Consider the following 20719-nt stretch of genomic DNA (forward strand, 5'->3'; position numbering starts at 1 on the left):
AACTAGTCTGCTTTTTGAGTTCCTGAAAAGCAAAGATGCTACCTAACCCATTTTATGACTTGTCCACAGCACACAACAGTGTGCACATAGATCAGATGTGTGGAAGGTGCTTGTTTGTGAGCACTGTGCTTTGGGCGTGGCATCGTGTTGCTCCCTGGGTGGCATTTGTTCTGCATATGAAGTGTTAACCAAAAAAAAAAGTCTAGTATCTGATATCTACAAAGTCTAGCACTAGACACTGTGGGTGGGGGGACAAAGGAATATAATCCAGATGCTGCTACAAAGGACTTTTAAACGGGTGGAGAAAACTCATTCACAGGCAAAAATGGCAGTGTGACTCACCACACACCATCACATCCCCTCCCAGGACGGAGAGGGGAGATCCCCTCAGAAATAATGCCATGTATCTCCTCAGGATGGCTTTTACCGCCCTCTACAACAATTTCCTGGTTATTCATCCACGTACCACTTTAAGCAAATTGCATGTGGGAAGTAAGATGGAGCAGGGAGGCCAGGTGAGCAGCACCGGAAATAGAATTCAAGCAGTGAGGTGATGAGGGAACTCAGGGAGAGGGAAGGAGATAGCTGCGGGTGACTTTGGAAATGACAGAAAACATTGTGAAATAATGTCTTTCATATATATTTTGAAAAACTATGATTTAGGGCAGTGCCTATGGCTCAAAGGAGTAGGGTGCCGGCCACCTATGCCAGAGGTGGTAGGTTCAAGCCCGGCCCTGGCCAAAAACTGCAAAAAAAAAAAGAAAGAAAGAAAGAAAGAAAAAGCAATAATTTCTATTAGGAAACCAGTTGTTTTACAGCCACGTAGTTCATAAGGGATATTGTAATCATTTCACTAGACATCTTTTCTCTTTAAATCGTATCTCGCTATCTTCTTGCTTGTGTTAGTCATAAGGAAGGTTTCAGTGGTTATTTCCTCATCCCAGGAAGCACAGTCCATGGGTGTGAGATCTCCCGGGAGTTCACAAGTAGGTGCTTCTTCTTGATTTCCCTGATAGATCTGAAATAGACAGGCCTAAAAAGGATCCAAAGACCAATGACTTGTTTATTGTGTGATTTCAACACCTTTGGCAGGCTCATGCAGCACAGGTCAATCAGGGGTGAGATGAATCTGTCTTCTCAGCCAGTGGTGCCTTGTTCCATTAAATAACAGGTGTTCAGATTTCTAAGTCTACTCTAGTGGGATAGTCATGTAAGGGGCTATGAACTAAATTTTGTTTCATAAGACTTACAACAATGGGGGCAAATTATTTCAAATAGATGGTTTTGGGGGCATGTCACTAAATTAGAAAATATATTGGATTTCAAAGATATTTCGGTATTTGAATGTTAGGTTTTCTTATAACATTCACTCAGTTACTCAGTTGGTAGTTATTTAGCCCTGTGCTAGGATCAGTATTATAGGCTCTGAAGTTTCAGTGAATTACGTGGCCCTGCTCTTGCTTCTATGTTTTGATTATAAAGATTATTGGAGAATGATCTTATCAGCATTACTTTATTTGTTTTAATCTATAATTATAAACATATACTCAATGGATAAAACTTAAAAAGAGTGGAAAAGTACAGTGACATTTTGAAAAATCACCTTGTTATACCTTTCACTGTTAACATCTTAGTATTACAGTGTTGTATCTTTTTTATTCTAATCACAATTTTTAACATAGTTGCAATCATGTTGTACATGCAGTTTTGCAGATTACTTGTATTGTTTAGATTACCACCTAAAATGCCTGTTAAAATATCTAGTAAATCTTACAGTTATTACAACCGTGTTTTAATAAATGAATATTTTACTAACTAGATGTACATTATTAATTTGCTAGTCTCCCAACATTAAACACGAAGTCATTTAAAATTGTTCTTTTAAATAACACGATGGTTAATATTCATAGGTATAAATCACGTCCTTAGACTAAATAATTTTCCTATCCACGCTCTCTCCCTTCTAGTAGCTTTATGTGCCTCCTGCTTTTCCAATTATTTCTGTAAATATATCCTATGCTTCCCTTACAAAGAACTTACTTACCAAATGTGCTAAAAAAAAAAATTGTTTTCTCTTCCTGGAACGATTTTTCTATTTCTCTCCCCACCTGCCTCTCCTTACAAGTCCTCTCTCCTACCTCCCAATGTGGGGCCTTATCTGCCTGGCAAACTCTTATTCATCTTTGATTGCCCACCACAACGCCAGCCAAGCCTGCTGAAAAAGACTTTTCCCACTTCCTCTGGCCCCTGCTCCTGCCCCTGTGCGGCTGTCAGCTGCACACTTACCTTTCACCCTCAGCACCACATACATAATCAGGCTGCAGTATGTGACGCTGTCACTTAATGGGTAAAAATTGTCCGCTAGTAGTAATTGCGTTTGATTCCACATAATACACATGTACATCCATGCTATTCTAACCACACTGTGTTTCCTTCTCGACCATTAGATTGTGTCAGTGCCTGACACTCTGTGGGTCTTTTGGCATTTGACGTGCATTTGAAATGTATTTTAAAAATTTCAAAACGTCTGCCTTTTCCTTTGCTGTTGCACCTGGCCCTCTCTCATGTACTAGGCATTAAGTATTTACGAAGTGAATGATGGGTGGACGTATTTTAAGGCAATTTGTTTTTAGGAGTATGAAGAGGAGGGAGGACTCTTCTGTTTCTAACTCTCAGCCTCAACCGTGCTTTTCCTTACAAGCCCGGCTTTCTCACCCCTTAATCATTTGGGTGTGTGATAATGCCATGCCTCGGTTTTCCTTGTCATTCTTCTCAAAAGGGAAAATAATGCCAAGCACAGTGCTTTGCGGATTAGACCAGGCTGTCTGGTGAAAGGAGAGGATGTCCCTGATCTTTTGCCGCCTTGTCTCAGAAGAGCTCTGAGCAGAAATTGCTCCCCTCCTGGTGTTTTCAGGGTGATGTGTGAGAGTCGGCAGGGCCCCTGGCAGACCTTTCCTGTCCTGGGGACCCAGCACTCCTGCTCTGTGCCATCACTTAGCAACCCCAGAGCAGATCGTCCTGTTTGCTGATTTTAAACTGTCTAATCCTGGCATTTTCTTCTTCTTCCTCTTACTGCCTAAGCTGGAGCTATTTTGAATCCCATAGGTATAAGACCTAAAAAATTAAAAAAAAAAAAAAAAAGAGAGAGGGAAAAGAAATGCTAAAATGCTCTTGTTTTCCAGGCACTGTTGCTACTTTAAAAAAAAAAAAATCTTGCCTAATATATGACAAGGAAAATGTTGAAAGAAATGACAGAAATATGAACTGGCTTTATGTTTCACCTATCCAGCGTCCTCTGTTTCCCATAACTGCGGGGTGTTTGATGGGTGTTTAAGGTGGTAAATGCAAAGGAAAAGACAATTACCGAAGGGACCAGGATGCCTTCCTCCTCTGCCTGAGGTTGGTCCCGACACCAAACGATTAAGAGGAGAGAATAAAACCATGTCTAGTCAAGCTTTGTGTCACTCCCTTGTTCATTTGTGAACTGTCAGGCCCTTGGTGGCCCCATCTTACCCCTTCCATATGGTGGTGGAGGTTGGCAGGGATGTCATCAGAAGCAACAGATGGGCACGAATTGTTGCATTATTTTCGTGACTGTATTTAATTTCATAGTGATAAAATTGGGTTTTACGTTTTTTTTCCCCCTCGTCTTTCAATGCTTATATAGAAGAGGTGTGGGTAGACCTCATGTTGGTATTTTCAAAAATCCAGGTTTCAGCTACAGTTGTGCCTTCCAGGTGGTGAGATTGGTCTGATGCCCTGTTTTGACACCATTACGTTGGCGGTTTCGGATGGAGAAGCTGGCCCTTTTGTGAATGGCTGTTGCTACAATGGACCTAATCCATCTGTTTCTCTTCGTGAATCCTTTCCAGTGTATGATCTCAACATCACAGTTCATCCAGTAGACAACCAGCCACCCTCAATTGCCATAGGTGACAATGTTTTATTCTGTTAAAGTATATTGTCTTACCTGAGCCATCATATCTGTGGCTCAGTGAAATAATACATTATATTTATAGTCAATATTTTTAAAAAGCTACCATATAGAATTGCCCCTCAATCATTGCCTCAACCTAGATTTGTGAACAATCCCAAATCTATACAAGATTATAGGGTAAATTAATATTTTCAATATTTCTATATGGAGAGAGAATACCAGTGTGTATGTATATGTGTGTGTGTGTTTTGGGACAAGGACAACATTGGACTCTTCAAATACTCTGATTTTATTTCACATGGGAAAATGTAATTTGCCTGCTAAAGAGAGCATAATTTAGTTTATCCATGATAATTTCTATTAGAATAGAATGAGCATACCATAGAGACCATTTATATACATTTAACCTTATTTGCTTTTTAGAAAGTCATCTCTTCACAGGCTTTATGTATATGTTCTGTCTCTCAGAAAAAAATACAAGCATATGTATGAATGTTATTGTAATTTGCAAACTATCTCCCAAGCAGTGTTCTGGAAAGAAAGCATTATCCCAGCAGAATAATTAAGCACCAAGGCATGAAAAAACGTTCGTTATGAGCCATTCATAATAGCTCTCAGGCAATTAACGCTCTGACAAACAGAGGTAACAACTGATCTTGAAGAGTACATAAACTACATTTAGTGGCTTATCATTAAAACAGTTTGGCAATTCTTGTTTTCATTTGTCACTTCCTTGGAGACACAAGGGAAATCAGAGTTGCTTGAGAATGACTGAGGGGCTGTACTGGAGCAGTTAGTATTTGCGCTGTCTTTCCATTAGTGTCTGACGTGCTTACACAAGAAAAATATATATAATTCTACGAGTCAAATTAAATTCCACCCATTACCCCTGAATATTTTCATGTTCAAGAGAATTACGCCAAAGAAAATGAACATCTCCCGTGGAAATGTTTTTGCAACAGGAGGCTTCCCTGAATTGGTCTTTCAATCACTCCCTTGTGTTCTCACCCTTCTGGTTAGAGGATTCACGCTGTCATTGCTGTGTTGTTATTTGTGTGCAGGTGCCATGTTCCTTGTCGAGGAGGGTTTCTCCGCAGCTCTTACCGTGAACCATGTGTCGGCTGCTGACCCTGACACTGCAGCAGATGACTTGGAATTTGTTTTGGTGTCTCCTCCCCAGTATGGCTACCTTGAAAACACACTCCCTTCGGCAGGTTTTGAAAAAAGCAACATGGGCATAAGTATAGGTAAGACATGGTGTCATGACCAGCATCGACTCCTCGGTGTTTATGGCTACGCACGACCCAGCTCGTGCTTAATAACTGAGTGAGGACTTTCAAAAAGCACCATGCAAATTCAAGTTCTTATTAGTAGTATAGCTGATACTCTTGAACCTTTTTGATTTTAATTTTGGCTGTCCCCATGCATCCAAGTTTACTTCAAAATAAATGGAAATTTTGCTTATAGAAAATGGAAGAATAAACACTGAAGAGATAATGGGTTAAAAGGCCCTCAGAGCAACACGTGAATCTAGTGTGAGCTCCCAAGATCTCATTCTCACGCCCTTTTAGTATTTTTAATAAATATTGGTGGGAAAGACTAGGAAACAAACCAAGGGTGTAACAGAGAGAAAAAGCCTGAAAATGTTGAAGCAGATGACATGAATTTTGAAACCAAAATGTGTCTCAGTTACTTAAATAGCTGTTGTATTTCAGGCAAAAACAAAACAACCAAAACAAAAACAGAAAGCAAAAAGAAAATCTTTGAAAGACAACACTTTAGAGATAAATGCTTCTCCAAGCCTCTTTTGAGGTACATCCAGTTTCAACATGAGTGAGACTGGGTTTAAGATTAATCACATAAAGATGACCCAAATTCTCCTGGGACAATGCACCACTCAGAGCATTTTTCTCTTCTGGTTTAAAGCCATGTCAAAATACTCAAGAGCAGGTCAACTAATTCCACTCAATGCAACCAGTTGCTTGATATGTGCATCCTCAGGTAGGCAGATGATTGATTGACTCTTATTCTGCCTTTATGGGGAAGAGGTGGTCTCTTTTTAAATCTAAGTATGGCAAGAACCACACATGCAGAATCAATGATTTACTCAAGGAAAGGTCTCCCTGACCTTTATCCCAAGTATCTGAAGTGGTCATGAAGTTCCTGTGCATACCGGTTAGCAGTTATCCCGCTTCTGTTCTCCATACAAAAGTTATCCTTGCTTATGAGCTACGGATCATACCTTGATGGCAAGGAGTTGTTGCAGCCCTTGATAGTGGATACTTAGATCAACTGCTATGATCTTTTATTTTCTTTGCTGAAAAAACATAGGCTATAATTGAGTTAAGGATTGTGACCAATAACTTGGAAAGAATGTTTTTCTTATTTACCTCTTCCATCATGGTGTGCACCAGCTTCATTTCAGTGGAAAGACATGCAGGCTTTGCACATTAACTATGTGCAGTCCAGGCATCTGAGGGTGGAACCGACTGCCGACCAGTTCACGGTGTATGTCACAGATGGGAAGCGGCGGTCCTTGGAGACACCGTTTTACATCATCATCAGTCCCACAAATGATGAAGTTCCTGACTTTGTAGTGCAGAATATTACGGTAGGAACCATGCCAGGATGTTCAATTTCTCTCTTATCATTTTTGATTTTTATTTTTGACTGTTCCATTTACACTGGTCCACATGCACTTAACACATTGAATTGGTAAGGAGCGGGGAAGGCAGTATCCAGTGTCATGTAATGCGATCATTTGAAAATAAACTGTTAGTCTAATAATAATGATGGTAATGATTATAATAATTATCAACACATTGTGATTTATCCATGTAATTACGAAGTTAAATAGAGTCCATACAGGCATAGTTAAATAGGGTGTCCATAAAGTTTGTGATTTAAAATTTAAAGTTCGTGTGCAATTTAAAATAGGATAGAGTTGTAGGTTTTTTTTTTTTTTTGAGACAGAGCCTCAAGCTATCCCCCTAGGTAGAGTGCCCTGGCATCACGCTCACAGCAACCTCCAACTCCTGGGCTCAAGCAAGTCTCCTGCCTCAGCCTCCCAAGTAGCTGGGACTACAGGCGCCCACCACAGCGCCCGGCCATTTTTTGGTTGCAGCCATCATTGTTGTTTGGCGGGCCCGGGCTGGGGATTCGAACCCGCCACCTTAGGTGTATGTGGCTGGTGCCTTAGCCGCTTGAGCCACAGGCGCCGAGCCAGAGTTGTAGGTTTTAAGCCCTTCACATGTATTCATATTTAATACTCATGACAGGCTTTTAGGGTGATGGTATAATTATTGCCATTTCATAACTGAAGAAATGAGGCATGAAGAGGTTAACTGAGTAGCCTATGATCACAGGGCTTGGGAGTGTGTGGCACACAGGGACTATGCACCCAGATCATCCTATTCCATAGCGTGGTCTCTTAACCAATGTTATAACAGCAAGGACACTTAATTCACAGATTATAGGCATCTTTATTACGTAACTGCACTAGAGCATCTAAGTCGACCACCTCCTTACATTGACCACCTCCTTAAATTGACCGAATTTTCATAGACTGGACTTGCATCACATGTACGTATCAGTACAGGAGGTTTAGTTGACCACCTCTGTATGTTACCCAGTTTGATACAGTCTCTTGGGTGGTCAACTTACAGAGATTCTACCATATTTATAAAGATATTTATGTATGAGATGAAAAAATACAATTTGGATCGTTCTTTTTATGCAGCTTTAAAAACATTTTATATAATAATTGTTAGTTAAAAAAATCCCAATACATACTTAAAATGGCTCATAAAATTGTGCCTGACTTTTAAAAATAATAATAAATGTATGTGGATAAATAAAATCAAATGTTGACAAATATACAAAATGAAATGTGAAATTGTCCCATAATGGCTCATCACTCTCCAATGATAAAGTTTTTAGTAGTTTACTCCACAAAAATAATTTGTGAACAGGCCAGTAATGAGTATGTGTACTGTGATTTTTCTGTACAATTTTGCTTACAAACAATGCATTATATTAAACCAAATATTCTATACTTCACTTTAAAAAACAACTTCATCTGTATTAAAAATCTTTTCACATCAAGATATAATTCTTTCTAATCTATTTTTTTTTTTTTGAGACAGAGTTTCACCATGTTGCCCTCAGTAGAGTACTGTCGCATCACAGCTCACAGCAACCTCCAACTCTTGGGCTTAAGTGATTCTCTTGCCTCAGCCTCCCAAGTAGCTGGGACTACAGGCATCCACCACAATACCTGGCTATTTTTCTTGTTGTTGTCATTGTTGTTTAGCAGGCCCAGGCCGGGTTCAAACCCGCCAGTCCAGGTGTATGTGGCCAGCGCCCTAACCACTGAGCATGGACACCAAGTCTCTAATCTATTTTTTTATGCACGATTATTTAATCTAGACATATGTATAATAAATCCCGATTAAATGAAATGAGCACAGGCTTTGGAATCAGAGGGACTTGGGTGTTGCTTTTTACTAGTTGCGGGGTTTGGAGCAAGTGATTTCTCTCTGTGTTCTGTTTCTTCCCCTGTAAAATGTGTGTCAGATCTTCCTCAAGGGTCACGGTGAGGATCAAGGTACAGAGCAGACCCTTCATCACTAGGTGCTATTCACATTATTGACGTGTTGTTATGCTTGCTGTCTTTTTTCTGATAGGGACCAAACCAAATGTTAGCTATTTTGAAAGTGTTACTTTGTCTTATTTTTCACTAAAAATAATCAGATTCTAAATGCAGAAGTCTCTATTTGATTTTAATTTTCTGTTGAATTTTAATGGTACACGAGAGTCAGCTCTGCATGAAATTTAAGAGCCAACTCTCGCCTTTCCTCCCGTTTTGGCACAAGGGTTGCTCTGGAGAGCCCTTCAGTAATTATCAGTGAGGAAAAAAAAAATCTACAAATGGCTCCTTCTATACCTGCCTCCATTGTCTTGTATCTGTCTGGGGTTGGGGCTTCTGAGGTAATTAGGCCACTGGGAAGTTGTCTCTTATTCTCTCTTTGTAATCATGATTTTTACTTGTGTGTTCCTTATAGAAACTGTGAGAGAGTGATAAATATGGAGTCCCATGTATAATGGGCAAGTCTATTTTAGCTTTCAAATAATTTTTTTAGATGCCCGTAGTTTGCTTTCTTGTGAGAAAATGTATTTATCTGGTAGATAGCTAGGCTTCCATCAAGTTGGGCTGCAAAAAGATTTGCACTTTTAGTTGAAGTTATTATAATCCATTCCAAACCCACTTACTGGTAAGTTGTCACATTTTATTAATATGTATATTGACCTATCATTTTGATTTTCATAATCTCCACAAATAATTCAATCTGCCAAAGAGAATCCCGCATTTTAGTCAAGCTCTATTAAGAGGGATGACAGCGTATTTTTCAGATGCTTTACTGAAGGACACAAAGGGCAAGTGACCATCAAAGGTGACTTCATAATTATATCATTGTGAATTAAACTATGAGGTCACTTTAGTCTTTAATAAGTAGGGTCAGATACCAGAAAATCAACATCATATTAGTCTAAGTATCACAAATGGTGACTGATTCTTCTTTGTGGAATTTCAGTAAAAAGCGGTTACAGAGAATTCTCTTCAAAGTCAGTAAGAGAGGCCAAAAAGGAAAGGGTTGAATGTAGCCTTCAAGTCTTACTCACCCTTCAGCCACGAAGACAACCTGGTCTCCTCTGTCCTTGTGTGTTTCTCGTCTGTGAATATCTTGCAATTTTAGACATTTTCTTCCTTGCATCATAGTTGTTAATGACAGGCCTTTACAGGCTCACCTGACTTGCATTCTCGGGAATATTTGTGTTCCCTACGGCATGTAGCATGGTGACTTTGTAGACTTCCAGTAAACGTGGATAGAATTTACATACTCTTGCTATTTAGATCTTGCTATATTTCAAAATAGGAAAAAACTATTTCTTTGTTCCCTCTGTTCTCACCATGAGATAAAATGATCAAGACAACTAATACATATTTAAGTTGTAAATGACTAGCTCCTATGTGAGATCATAAACATTTGGTTGTCTTTGTACTTAAAGTATTACAAAACCTTAAGTGGGCTGTGAGAAGGAGTGGGAAGGGTCGTTCAAGAAAATTGGAGGTGTGAGGATTGGGGAGACATGAGGGACCCAGCATAAAAAGTATGCATTATTATGAATACAGAAGCATCCTTTTCAATTGTTGATACAATAAAAAATAGAAGTTTTTACTGCAAAAAAAAAAAGAAACAAAAACACCAAATATGACCAGTGTATGTAGCAGATACTTGTGCCATTTATAAAGCAGTTAGAAACATAAGAATTATAGAAGAAAGAAGATTCAGGAGGTTAAAATAATAGATTGGTGGCTGGGCACCATGGCTCATGCCTGTAATCCTAGCACTTTGGAAGGCCAAAGCAGGTGGATTGCTTGAGCTCAGGAGTTTGGACCAGCCTGAGCAAGAGTGAGACCTTGTCTCTAGTAAAAATAGAAAAATTAGCTGGCTGTGGTGACACACGCCTATAGTCTCAGCTACTGGGATGCTGAGACAAGAAGATCTATTAATTAATATAATATAGATTGGTATGTGAAGGTGAATGTTCTTGATTCAATTTTACAACTGAGCTTTTCTATGACTACCTGAAAGCAAATCTTCTTTGGTTGCTTTTGTTCATGACTCTTGAATTAAGAACAGTACATGTTATAAAAATCACATGTCATTTGTCCTTTATAGACAGGAATAAAGTGCTTTAAAATATTCAGGAAAAATGTGAGGGAGATTAGTAGGTTTCTTTCTTCTTTTATGTTCCTGTTAAATCAGCACTTTCTTTTTAGGACTCGTAATATACAAACCTCATAGAAAATTTGAAATAGAATATCTTCAAATGATTTTTTTTAAGTTTGCAAAAAAAAAAAAAGTTCAAGCTGGGCTGAGTGGCTCACATCTATAATCTCAGCACTTTGGAAGGCTGAGGCAGAAGGATTGCTTGGAGCAAGGAGTTTGAGACCAGCCTAGTTTCAAACATAGTAGACCCCTGCTTTGTAAAAATAAAATACTTAGCTGGGCATGAGGGGACATGGCTGTAGTCCTAGCTACTCAGGAGGCTAAGGCAGGAGCATCACTTGATCTAGGAGTTTGAGGCTATAGTGACTATAATTGCAACACTGCACTCCGACCTGGGCCACAGAGCAAGACATTGTCTCTAAAATTTTTTTAAATTAATTTAACTAATAAATTAAAATAAAGACAAGTTCTATTTCATTCACAGCTGACTTTTCTGACTCGTTCTTATTCAGGTGTGTGAAGGGCAGATGAAGGACTTGGATCTTTCTGTCATCAATGCTGTTGACCTGGACATTCCCAAGGACCCCCTGCTCTTCAGCCTTACTCATAACCCACGCCATGGTCTCATCATCAATGGGGGCTTCAGGAAAGACCTTCCTCAGAATAAGCAGCCGGCCAATCCTGACCAGAAGCATGAACTTGTTCAAAACTTTTCCATGGATCTTCTCAAGACTGGTATATCATAGTCCACTTCTATTCATTTGTTATTATTGATTTAATAGTTTAAAATAGATTGTAGATTCCACTTAAATGGAAACATCCACTTAGATGTTTGTAGACGTCACATGTAAGTGGAATAAGGAGACGAGAAATTGGTGATTATCAGATGCTAGGGAGTGGGAGGATTGGGGAGATGTTTGCCAAAGGATACAACATTTTGAGGTGGCGCCTGTGGTTCAGTGAGTAGGGCGCAGGCCCCATACACCAAGGGTAGAGGGTTTGAACCTGGCCCTGGCCAAACTAACAAAAAAATAGCCAGGCGTTGTGGCAAGCACCTGTAGTCCCAGCTACTTTGGAGGCTGAGGCAAGAGAATCGACTAAGCCCAAGAGCTGGAGGTCACTGTGAACTGTGATGCCACAGCACTCTACCAAGGGTGACAAAATACGACTCTGTCTCTTAAAAAAAAAAAAAATACAACATTTTGGATAAGAAGAATAAGTTCAAGAGCTCTCTATTGTACATCACAGTGACTATAGTTAACAACTATATATTGTACACTTGAAAATTCCTAACAGCATAGATTTGAAGTGTTTTGCTACAAAAAAAGATGAGTATGTGAAATAATTCATATTAACTACCTTGATTTAACTATTCTACAATGTACAAATATATCAAAATACCATATTGCATACCATAAATGCATGGCATTTTTGTTGATTAAAAATAAATTTAAAAAACAAATTTAACTCATAAAAGATAATAATAAATCACAGATATAGGGGTTGAAAAATATCATTCTCGTACTTTATTTGTCCCTCAAGTTTTCCCTCTGGGCTAGGATTAGACCCAGCTGGAGATCATCGGTAATAGAAAAGGCAGTAACATGCTTCCTTTGACTTTTGTAGTACCTTTAAAAATGACATTTGTGACTTCTGGAATTGTAGTTCAAGCTGTTAAGGTCATAATAAAACATTCCTTTCTGAAACTACTGAAATTATAAAACTAAATTTTAAGAAATTTGTCTGCCAAAATTTCCACAGTTGTAACAAATATAGAACCTCATACAATAATGACTCATTATTCCCCAAGAAGATAATTTGCTCTTAGGGAAATGACATATTGGGATAGTTGCCTGAATTATTTCGTAATTATTTTTTTAAACCAATCTTATCCCACATTTGACATGTGAAAATACTTTTGAAATTTTGAGAAAACTATGCAGTTCCAGGATTTCCACCTGTTCTTATTCTCCTCCCTTCTGTCTTCCCAGCCTGGAGGGTTCCTCCCCCTTCTCGAAGGGGCCAGCCAGGCCTTCTGAATGCTGCTTTCTGTTGACACGCCATCCTCCTAGAGCCCACTCGAGCTCTCTTCTCTGTGCTTGCTTCGTCTTAGCACTTGTTCACCATTTTTCCGACTGTATTTCAGTTAGTTGTTTGTCCAAATAGAGTGTTAGAAAAAGTGTATTTTGCAGCAATTATACAATGTCATCTCATGTTTGTTTGTTTATTTATTTTTATTGTTTAGGATTCATTGAGGGTATAAAGAATTAGGTTACATTGATTGCATTTGTTAGGTAAAGTCCCTCTTATAATTGTGTCCTGCCCCCAAGAGGGTATGCCATACATCATCACTCTCCATCCCTGGCCCTTCTCCCCTCTCCCGACTTGCTCATTCCCCTACCCCCCACCTTGTATTAGCTCATCTATTTCCTTCATATTAGAATTGAGTACATTGGATTCTTGCTTCTCCATTCTCGTGATGCTTTACTAAGAAGAATGTGTTCCAACTCAATCCAGCTTAATAGAAAAGACGTAAAGTTTCCATCTTTTTAATGGCTGCATAGTATTCCACGGTGTACATATACCATAGCTTGTTCATCTCATTTTAAATTTAAAAAGCTAATTCACATACTTCTCAATTTTTATCTAATGCAAATAAGTAAATTCTAGACCATAAATGATAATATTACCAAATCAATAACCATGTGGTGTAAAAAATAAAATATACTGTTAAAAGTATGGGTTTTTATTTTTTCAAATTTAAGACCAAGGGAAAAAAATAATTCAAATTCTACTTTCAAGAAAGTCATTTTTTAAGAAGTATCATTTATTAATTATTATAGGCTAAATAAATATTATACACTCACATTGTGATGTTTGGAATATATAGTCATTTTGAAGAAAGAATTAATATTTTGGTGAGTGGTGACATTTTCAGAAATCAGATATTCACCTCTATTTATTTATATATTTATTTTATTATGTTATTTTATTTTCATTTCAAAATATTGAGAGAGTAAAAATGTTTTTATTGCATAGATAACTAGTATGATGCTTAAGTCAGGGCTTTCAGTGTTCTTATCACCAGGATATTGTTCACTGTGCCTGTTTTTTGAACAGAGTACTGTTCAGTGTCTTTTTTTTTTTTTTTTTTTTTGAGACAGAGTCTTACTATGTCACCCTCAGTAGAGTGCTGTGGTGTTACAGCTTACAGCAACCTTGAACTCTTGGGCTTAAGAAATTCTCTTGCCTCAGCCTTCCGAGTAGCTGAGACTATAGGTGCCTGCCACAACGCCCAGCTATTTTTTGGCTGCAGTTGTTTAGCAGGCCTGAGCTGGGTTTGAACCCACCAGCTCCAGTGTATGTGGCTGGTGCCCTAGCCACTGAGCTACAGTTACTGAGCCCCGTTCAATGCCTTTTAGGTGGGGCATTATGGAAGTTCACACTCAGTGTTACAGGTGGGATACTCTTCACTTCATCATGTTTGATCATACTTTTTTGTTTTGTTTTCCCACTGTGACAGTGTTTTTATAAGAGCTGTGAGCTTTAACTTTTAGGTGATTTTACATTGGTGGTTATCTATTATGCTGTTCCAGGTACAATATACTTTTTAGCATTTCCTGTAGGGCAGGTTGAGCAGTGACAAATTCCTTAGTGTTTGCTTGTCTAGTATAGTTCCTTCATTTATGAAACTTAGTTTGTAAATATACAAAATTCTTGTCTGGCAGTTAGTCTATTTAAAAAGTTGGAAAATGGAGTCCCGATCCTTCTGGCTTTCAAGGTCTTTGCTGAGAAGTCTACTGTTGGCCTGGTGGATTTTCCTTTGTGGATTAGTTGTTGCTTTCATTTTGCAGCTTGTGGAATTTTCTCCTTCATTATGACTGTGGCCAGGTTGCTAACTATGTATTTTGGAGATAGCCTATTTGCTACGAATCTTCCTAGTATTTGATAATGATCTTGTATCTGAATATCTAAATCTCTGGTGATACCAAGGAAATTTTTTTCAATAATTCCCCAAGTAGGTTTCCATTTTTCTTTTTCCTTTCTTTCCTTCCTTCCTCCCTCCCTCCCTCCCTCCTTCTTTCTCTTCCTCCCTCTCTCTCTCTCTCTCTTTCTTTCTTTCGTCTCATTCTGTTGCCCTAGGCTAGAGTGCTGTAATGTCATAGCTCACAGCAACCCCAAACTCCTGGGCTCAAGTGATCCTCTTGCCTCAGCCTCATGAGTATCTGAGACTATAGGCTCCTGCCACAATGCTCAGCTAGTTTTTCTACTTTTAATAGAAAAATGAAAGAATAGGATCTTGTTCTTTCTCAGGCTGGTCTTGAACTCCTGCCCTCCAGCAATCCACCCACCTTGGCCTCCCAGAGTGCTGGGATTATAGACATGAGCCACTGTACACAGCACCAAAATAAATTTTAAATAGATCAAAACTTAAATATAAAAAAGTAACTTCTAAAAAATCTACATAATATTCATATGCAGATGTAAGAAACCCAGAATAGCCAAAACAGTGTTGGAAAGAACAAAATTGAAGGCTTTACGTTTCCCATTTTCAAAACTTACTACAAAGTTATAGAAAGACTATGAGATGTGCAAACAAGATTTTATAAACGATTTTAATTGACGTGTAACTATTAATACCAGGAAATGGATAACTGTCTGAATAACTAGCTGGATAACAGCTGGGCTCAAGCGATCCTCTTGCCTCAGCCTCCCCAGCAGCTAGGACTATAGGTGCCCATCAAAATGCTCAGCTAACTTTTCTATTTTTAGAAGAGATGAGGTCTCACTCTTGCTCAGGCTGGTCTCAAACTCCTGACTTCAAGCAATCCACCTGCCTTGACTTCCCAGAGTGCTAGGATTACCTATGTGAGTCATCACCCCTGGCTCTTTTTTAATTTTTCTTATTCTCCCTCAGAGATACCTATAATTTATAGATCAGTTCACCTCACATAGTCCTATATTTCTCTGAGTGATTGTTCATTCTTTATTCTTTTTTCTGTATCCCTTACTGGGTTTATTTGAAATCCTTGTCTTCAAGCTCTGAGATTCTTTCTTCTGCTTGGTCTAGCTGGTTTTGAAGGTTTCTGCTGTATTTTGAATTCCCTAAATGACTCTTTCATTTCTTTTAAGTTCTATTATATCCTTTCTTATGCTGTATATGTCTTTTTCAACTTTCTTATATTTTTTTCATTCATGTCCTGAAATATTCTTTTAGCTTCTTTGTGTTGGCTTTCAACTTTCTCTTCAGTTCCATTCATTTCCTTTGCCATCTGTATTCTGAATTCCACTCTGATATTTCAACAGTTTCCTTCTGGTTGGGGTCCATTGAGGTAGATCTGTTGTGATCTATTGAAGGTTATCAAATTAACTTGTTCTTTCATGTTGCTAAAATTCTTCTGCTGGTTTCTTCTCATCTGAAACCTTTTCTCTTGGCTCAGGGCAGATAGGTTTGCCATGCACATGCCCTTCCTTACTGGGATCTCTCCTACTTAGTGGAAAGGAGAGGCCCGTAGATGGCACTTTTATGACCTACTTTGGAAGATTCACCTAGCAGGAAAGAGGCAGAGATGTGCTGAGAATCTGTAATTCAGCTGTTCTGTGTGATCTCATTCCCCTGTGAGTGTCACAGTCCAAGCCAGTGCTGGATGATCTTTGCATGGAGTGGTGGGTTATTCTTCAGTTGCTGTTGGAAGCAAAAATGGGGGACCGGATGAGTCCGTCCACACATAGGGTGGTATTGTGGGAGATTGCTTGCCCAGTTCTCCTCACAGTGATGGCAGTGACAGCTGTGCAAGGCTATCTGGGCAGTAGTCGTTGGTGTCAGGGCTGTGAGTGATTCATTCCAGTTAGGTCCAGGTGCAATAGTGGCTCACAGCTAATGGGTCCCTGTAGGAGCTTGGACCATGGGGGCAGTTCCCACCAGGGAGCAAGTGAGAGTCACAGGGGCAGGGCTGCAGGGCTGGGTGCCCTGGGCAGCTGCAAATCTCCCCCTGCCCAGGTCCTGGCAGGGCAGTCACCATGGGATTTCTCAGGTGGTGTAAGCGGTGCTTGTTCTGCTCAAATCTCCTGTGAGGGGAAGGGATGCTCAGCTCCCAGTCATAGGGTGCACAAGAACATCTGTTCTCCCTGCTCCCTTCCTGGCCCTAATGGGACATAGGAGGCGGCTATGGCAGTGCCGAGCCCTGTGTGGACCAGGCACTCTGGGTCTGAAAGCTCAGAATGGCAACAGTTGCAGCTACCTGGGATCGGAAGTCACCAGGTCCCTGTTGTGCCTACTCTTCGGTACCAGTGTCACTACACAGACTCCCAGCAGCTCACTGATCAGTCCAGAGGTCTGTGGTGGTGGAGATTCCTCACATCCCAGGCTGCAGTGTCCGTGGAGCCCCAGGGCTCTCTCCTCCTGTTCTTCCCCACACATGGATGCTCCTCGGGTTCCTCTGCTCTTGTTGAGTGGATCACCCTGTCTCGCTTTCATTCAGTCTGAATGTCCCCTGTCCTCTGTCTTCTTCTAATGATTCATGATGCTCTCTCCAAAAAGACTCATTTATCCACCCGCAGCCTTTGATCCTCTTCTTGGGAGCAGCGTATACGTGCTGCTTCTACTTCACCATCTTGCCCCCACTTTGTGTTTCATAAAACAACAGTAGAAAATCCAAGGATTTTTGAAGAATAAATTATTTTCAGGAATTTTGCTCCATAGCTAAGAGCCAAAAACATGCTCCTTCATGCAACAACCTCCTCTACTTTATTTTTGGTTCATTTATGGCTACATTTAATACAACTTTGTTATATTCTCATAAACATGCCCCCACACAAACAGAGAACTTGGAAAACTGCTACCATATTTGGTAAGCTTTATTTTCTCATAAATTATTATATCCATCTTTCTTTTTAGTTTAAAAATATTAATTGAAAATCTAGTTTTGATAACTGCAGTGTTTTGTTATATGGACTTACTCCGCTATGATTTTGTATAGCTGTTTCTTATTTTAAATATCCAGATAGTTATCTATTTCCTGGTGTTAATAGTTACACACCAATAAACATATTTTATAAAAATCTTGTTTGCCCATCTCATAGTCTTTCTGTAGCTTTGTAGTAAGTTTTGAAAATGGGAAATGTAAAGCCTTCAATTTTGTTCTTTTTCAAACATGTTTTGGCTTATATCTGAATATGAATGTTATGTAGGTTTTTTAAAAGATACCTTTTTATATTTAAGTTTTGATCTATTTAAAATTTATTTTGGTGCTGGGTGTGGTGGCTCATGCCTATAATCCTAGTACTCTGGGAGGCCAAAGCAGGTGGATTGCTTGAGCTCAGGAGTTCAAGACCAGCCTGAAAAAAAGCAAGACCCTGTCTCCACTAAAAATAGAAAAATTAGCTGGGCATTGTGGTAGGAGTCTCTAGCCTCAGATACTCAGGAAGCTGAGATAAGAGCTGTGAGCTATAACATAGCACTCTAGCCTGGAGCAACAGAGTGAGACTCTGTCTCAAAAATTAAAAAAATATATTATTTTAGTGATTGGCTTGAGGTAGATATCTAACTCTATAATTTTTCCTAAGTAATTAACTTTCTCAGTTTCATTTAAACACTCTGACACCTTTGTTCTTATACAATTTATTACATATTCTTTACTGATTTTAAATGAGGACCTTATCAAATATGAAATTATTTAAATAAAGAAAGACTTGCTGGGCTATTCTTTTACTTCATAAAACAAATTTAATTTTACTCTACTGATTAATCAATTCTTGGTAATACCAATCTTATGCCAACCAACTTTGCCTTGAAAATTAAACCTTATTGTGATACGTGTTGGGTTGGCTCAATCATGAGGTTTACTGTCTCCCTTCTCTCCCTTCTTCCAGGAATGAAGTTGACATATGTGCACGATGACTCGGAGAGCCTTGCTGATGACTTTACAATCCAGTTATCAGATGGGAAACATAAGATATTTAAAACCATTTCAGTAGAGATCACCCCAGTTAATGATGAGAAACCAAAGCTGACCAAGTAAGCTACCTGAAAAGAGCCCCTTGCAGATTTTTGTAAAATTCTATGAAGTCTGGAATATTAGGCATAAGTATAGTGTGTCTCTCAAGGAAGCAAGTCTTTGACAGCACCTGCCAATCAGACCTTGTCCCTCTCACTCAGGCACCTGGAACCTTTAGGGCAAATGTTAACATAACTTCTCCTTAACAATTAGTCCTTCAATTACTTGATTTTCTTCTAAAAGGTCTAATTGTTTATAAAAAATAAGAATGACAAGGTACAGTATATTAATAGTCTGCTAAATATTTAAATACATACATAGACACATAAACGTCTCTGCATATACACACCAAAGGGCAATTAATATAGATTCAACTGAAGTATAAGAATATAAGCTGCAAACAGTAACAGTCCTTCTAATGAATTTGGTTAAACTTTTAACTAAGAATGACTGAGGGAAACATATTAACCCACTTCTTTCATTATCTTGGTACTTTTTGTCCACCAGCCCTTACTGTGCTCCATTGAGATCAGCATCTCCTGCCTCCTCATGTCAAAATGATCACTTTCTAAACTTCCAAGCTGATGTTATTAATCATCAATTTTCTTACTATCTCCCTTGGCTGTTACTCAGAGTTTGATCATAGGGTACAGGGTCTTCATCAATTATATTTCCATAGCTCCAGTCATTTCTTTCATTGCTGGCAGCTATGCAGAACTGTACAGAACTTCAGGGCACCAACACTTCTCTGCTAGGAGTAGAAAAGCATCTGGTTCTCAGTACCTCTTTGACGACTTTCCCTCTTTATTCACTGGTGCTGCAGCCAGAGACGTCTTGTAGACAGCCTGGGTTTTTATCAGGAAGTGAACAACTTCCTGAAAACATCCAACCTTTTAAAGCCTCCTGCATGCCATAGAAAAGAGCCTGAAACAAGTCCCTTCCCTATCTGCCATCTCTCCTGCTGTGGCCTATGGGAACAGATGTCCTTTACCTGAATCCCAAGGAATTCAGTTATCCCAATTTTTCTCAGAAAGAAAACTGTAAAGTTGGCCAGAGTTAAGCCCCATGTGATGAACAGACTGTACCTCAGAGCTGTAAATGCAGGTTGAAGGAGATCCCGCCCCCATTTGGTAAGGCCAGTAGAAATGGCACCTAGGCTGAGAGAGCAGCAGCCCTGGAGAGGACCACAGAACCCTCAGCAGTGGCAACCACGGTGGAGGCAGCAGCAGCTCTCTGCCCCACCCACTGTTCCAGAGACCAGCAGCAAGGTCGGTAGGTGCAGCACTGGGAAAAGGTGAATCTATAAAGAGAACATCTGCTGCCAGATGTTACCTGGGAGAGAAGTGATTGGAGGGCCACAGATTATCTAAAGATCACCCAACTCAGAATGGTGCATGACAAAGAGTACTGAAACACCTGTAGGTGAGTTGCTGGATCTCTTCAAGTAGGTTTCCGTCTGTAAAAATAGAACAGTTATAACTGGCTCATCTGTCTCAGTGCCCGTAGCTCAGTGAGTAGGGCCCTGACCACATACACTGAGGGTGGTGGGTTCGAGCCTGGTCTGGGCCTGCTAAACAACAATGACAACCACAAGAAAAAAATAGCCGGGCATTGTGGCAGGTGCCTGTAGTTCCGGCTACTTGGAAGGCTGAGGAAAGAGAATTACTTCAACCCAAGAGTTTGAGGTAGCTGTGAGCTGTGGCGCCACGGCACTCTACCAAAGGTGACGTAGGGAGACTCTGTCTCCAAAATAAATAAATAAATAAATAAATAAATAAATAAGTAAGTAAAACAACTGGCTCCTTTACTTCATGAAGCTGTGTTGTGAGTGTCAAATGGAATATTGGAAACCAAATCATTTTATAAAATAAACTATAACTAATACACCTCTAAAGTTCTGTACACGTAAGTAAATAAACTATAACTAATAGACCTGTAAAGTTCTGTATCTGGTTACCTCATACCACACTCAGTAGTGCTGATTCATTGTC

The 20719-nt window shown here is 39.4% G+C and overlaps 1 protein-coding gene across 1 annotated transcript in view; it reads left to right on the plus strand.

The window, feature by feature from the left end:
* FREM1 (FRAS1 related extracellular matrix 1) overlaps positions 1–20719 on the plus strand; it is a 124628-nt gene that overhangs the window by 48584 nt on the left and 55325 nt on the right. Inside the window, exons 16-20 of the mRNA XM_003782873.2 lie at positions 3738–3932; positions 4999–5184; positions 6352–6548; positions 11244–11466; positions 18604–18748. Coding sequence (XP_003782921.1) covers positions 3738–3932; positions 4999–5184; positions 6352–6548; positions 11244–11466; positions 18604–18748 — 946 coding nt within the window. The remainder of the gene's footprint in view (positions 1–3737; positions 3933–4998; positions 5185–6351; positions 6549–11243; positions 11467–18603; positions 18749–20719) is intronic.

Source organism: Otolemur garnettii, unplaced genomic scaffold (assembly GCF_000181295.1).
Source record: "Otolemur garnettii isolate 467f Iridium unplaced genomic scaffold, OtoGar3 scaffold00006, whole genome shotgun sequence".
NCBI classification, from domain to species: Eukaryota; Metazoa; Chordata; class Mammalia; order Primates; family Galagidae; genus Otolemur; species Otolemur garnettii.